At 45.2% G+C, this 3,100-nt stretch overlaps 1 protein-coding gene across 1 annotated transcript in view; it reads left to right on the forward strand.

Annotated features, from left to right (window-relative positions):
• The window catches only part of ITPRIPL2 (ITPRIP like 2), a 4,614-nt gene extending 1,520 nt beyond the window's left edge, over positions 1-3,094 (forward strand). The window contains exon 2 of the mRNA XM_035889232.1: positions 1-3,094. Within this exon, the coding sequence (XP_035745125.1) occupies positions 1-560 (560 nt within the window). The 3' untranslated portion in view covers positions 561-3,094.
• The last annotated feature ends 6 nt before the right edge of the window (positions 3,095-3,100 follow it).

A 3,100-nucleotide genomic window follows, 5' to 3' on the forward strand; every position in this document is an offset into this window, starting at 1 on the left:
GGGGCCTCAGCGCCTCGCGGCGGGACCAGCGGCTGCTGAGCTGGCTGAAGGAGCAGGCCCCGGCCTCCTCCTGCCACCTCAAGTGCCTGCAGATCCTCAAGGGCCTGCGGGACCTCCGCGGGCAGGGCCTGGAGGAGCCCTTCTGCTCCCAGTGGGGCCGGGTGCTCTCCTCCTACGTGCTGAAGACGGCCCTCTTCTCCCTGCTGCTGCAGGGGCCCTTGGAGGCCTGGGACGAGCGGTTCCTGGTGGAGCGGCTGGAGGACCTGGTGCTGTACCTCAGGGACTGCCTGCGCAAGCAGGTGCTGATGCATTTCTTCCTGGGCAACGCCAGCCTCCCTGAGGCCGTGGCGCTGCCCCGGTTCCTCAAGGAAGCCGCCCCTGTGAACTTGCTGGCTGCCTTCGACAGCCCCACGCTGGACCTGGCTGCTTTCCAGCTGATCAACACCTGGATCCAGGCCCCACACATCATCAGGATGTACAGCAGCCCCCGGTACCTGCGACCAGCGCTCACCCCGTGCCGGCACATTGCCGAAGCCAGGCAGGAGTCACCGGGAGAGTGAGCCAGTGGCCGGGTGAGCCAGCGTCGCCTGTGGACCCTGCCGGGGCAGTGCATGCTCCCAGCCCGCTGGTCCGTTGGGAGCCTGCGTCTGCCTGAGGAAGGTGGGATCCGTTTAAATGTGGTTCTGTGGTTTTGTCCCTGACCTGAGAAAACTAGGAAGCCAGAGGCCAAGACTTAACCAAATGGTCATTCTTGTTTTTTAATCTCGTTGGTTATTTGTGGGGAAAATTGTGAAATTTTTGGGAAATGCCTTAGTCGAGAAGCATTATGTTCAGTCGACTGTCTGCAAACCTAACTTTAACAGGCTCACACTGACGTTTCTGGAAATCCATGTTAACTTGTCTTAGTGGCAAAATTATCCTTTCTCTGAGATTTGCTTTTTATTATACAAAATACATGTGATTTAAAAATCCTCTAAGTGCAAACAAATCCCCAGTGTACCAAGATGCTCTTAAAATGTGATAAGCACTAGAGCATGGGTGTTGATCACAGTTTGAAATGCTCAATGACATGCTTTAAATTTCCTGTGTAATGGAATACATTGTGCTGAATATAAATATGATACACATGTTAATGTAAAACTGAGGGAAGAAGCGAAACCTCTCCAACAACAGTATGAAGAATCTAGTTGCACGTTTCTGTGTTCAAGTGAAGGTTATACTGAAGGATTGAAATACGGATAAAAGGAAACAAATAGCACTTTATTTTCACAAAGGCCTTCTTTTTAGGATAATTGGCTGCACTAAATACTTGCTATGGAGGAGCAAAAAATTAGTATTTTATTAAAGGGTTGATGTTTGATTCATCCTGAGGAAAACCTTCTTTTAAGGAAATACGCAGAGGTTCGTTTGTGGGTTCTTGTTGAGATTTATTATTTTTTTTCCAGCTTCAAATATTATTTTCTTTGAATTTGCTTTACTTCAAGGACCAACAACAAAACTAAGAAATTCCGGGTTTTGGGTTTGGTTTTTTGGGGGTTGGTGTTTTTTTGTTTGTTTTTTTTTTAAACAAACCTTATATCAGTCCAAATTTCAGTGCTGTAAGCTGACTGCTGCGCCCTCCTGTTCTCCGGTAGGAGTTTGGTGGGATTTTTGGGTGACTGCCTAACTAGTTGCCTGATAGTGACAGTGTTTTGACCAAATACCCTGATGGGATTTTCTAGTGCTGTGCTATGGCAAATTGTTATCTTATTGTGGGGAGGAGGAAGTGAAATATCTCAGGGTACTTAAAAATTATTTAGCACTAGTTCATGGTACAGTGGCTATGGATTCTGGTGTTCTCTAAATATGAACATCAACCAGATAATTTCCACTTCTTGCCTGGTTATCTCCCAGTCACCAGAATAACCTGGTGAGTTGTAATGCAGCCAGCTCTGCAAGTGTCCTTAGCTCCTGGTGCAGGTACCTGGGATATGGGAACCTGATGTGTCCCAGGGTGTCGGCAAATCCTTGCTTTATTGGGTCACCTGCTCAAGTATTTGATGCATTAATACCCAAAGTGTGTTGCTGAACTGCTGGTTCTCAGGAAGCTGAGCGTGTGCCTTATTACCCACTATACTGTGTCCTGAGTGAGCAGTCTGAAATGAATTACAAATGGCCAAGTGTAACTTCTGGGGAGCTTTAGGATATCTTGATGTTACTAATACCCTCCTCCTCTCCCCGGTGTACATAGAGATACCGGTGTGCTTTATTCACAGTTCTATGCATCAGAGCACAAACCAAACATTTCCAAAATCTATGAAGCTTTATAAAAACCTATTTTTCTAAATGGAAACACTCCCTAGGCAGATGTTTGCCTACTTCTATTTTTTTAACTGCTCCTGCAATCTTATTTTCAGGTAATTATAGGTCACACCCGCAAGTTGGGTTATTTTTGTATATGAAGCACTGTGCTTCTTTCTACAAATACAAGTAGTGTATTTATAGGTAGTATTGATCAAATGTTCTTTGCACATGGTATTTAAAGTTAAGTGAGCTAACTTGGTGTTTTGATTTTATTTTTTTTTTTGGTAGTAGACCGTGATACGTACTATTTTTGCAGACTTGTGTTACTTGGTATTTAAATAAAATGCAGTTCTGCAATCGATGCCATTGAATCTTTTGCCCAAAGAAGGACTAGGTGACTGGCCCAGGGTATTGTGGCTGCCTGAACTCATGGCCTAAAAACCCCTTTAGCTGTTAATTCTGGCATCATAACCACTTCAGTCAGCTGTTGGTTTGTTTACATCATTGTGCATCCCTGTCTCTGAAGAGTCATCTTTTCTCTGAAAAGGGATGCACATTTGGTGTGTATTTAGTATTGCTGCAATACATGGAAATCTGTAGTGGACTTGGTAGGGCTTTCTTGCTAAAATGTAGTAATGCCAGGAAAAGACAGTTGCATCAGGAAACGCTTGACAGGGAGAGATGGTGGAGAATATAAATAGTTTAGAAAATGAAAGTTGGGCTGAGGGGTGAGTGAGAATGACAGTAAACTCTCAGTGAAGACGCACTGCAAACAAGCCAAAGGACATGGGGATAAAATTGGAGGAGAGCTAGTGAA

The sequence above is a fragment of the Egretta garzetta genome, unplaced genomic scaffold, assembly GCF_000687185.1.
Source record: "Egretta garzetta isolate BGI_Z169 unplaced genomic scaffold, ASM68718v1 scaffold292, whole genome shotgun sequence".
Classification (NCBI taxonomy): domain Eukaryota; kingdom Metazoa; phylum Chordata; class Aves; order Pelecaniformes; family Ardeidae; genus Egretta; species Egretta garzetta.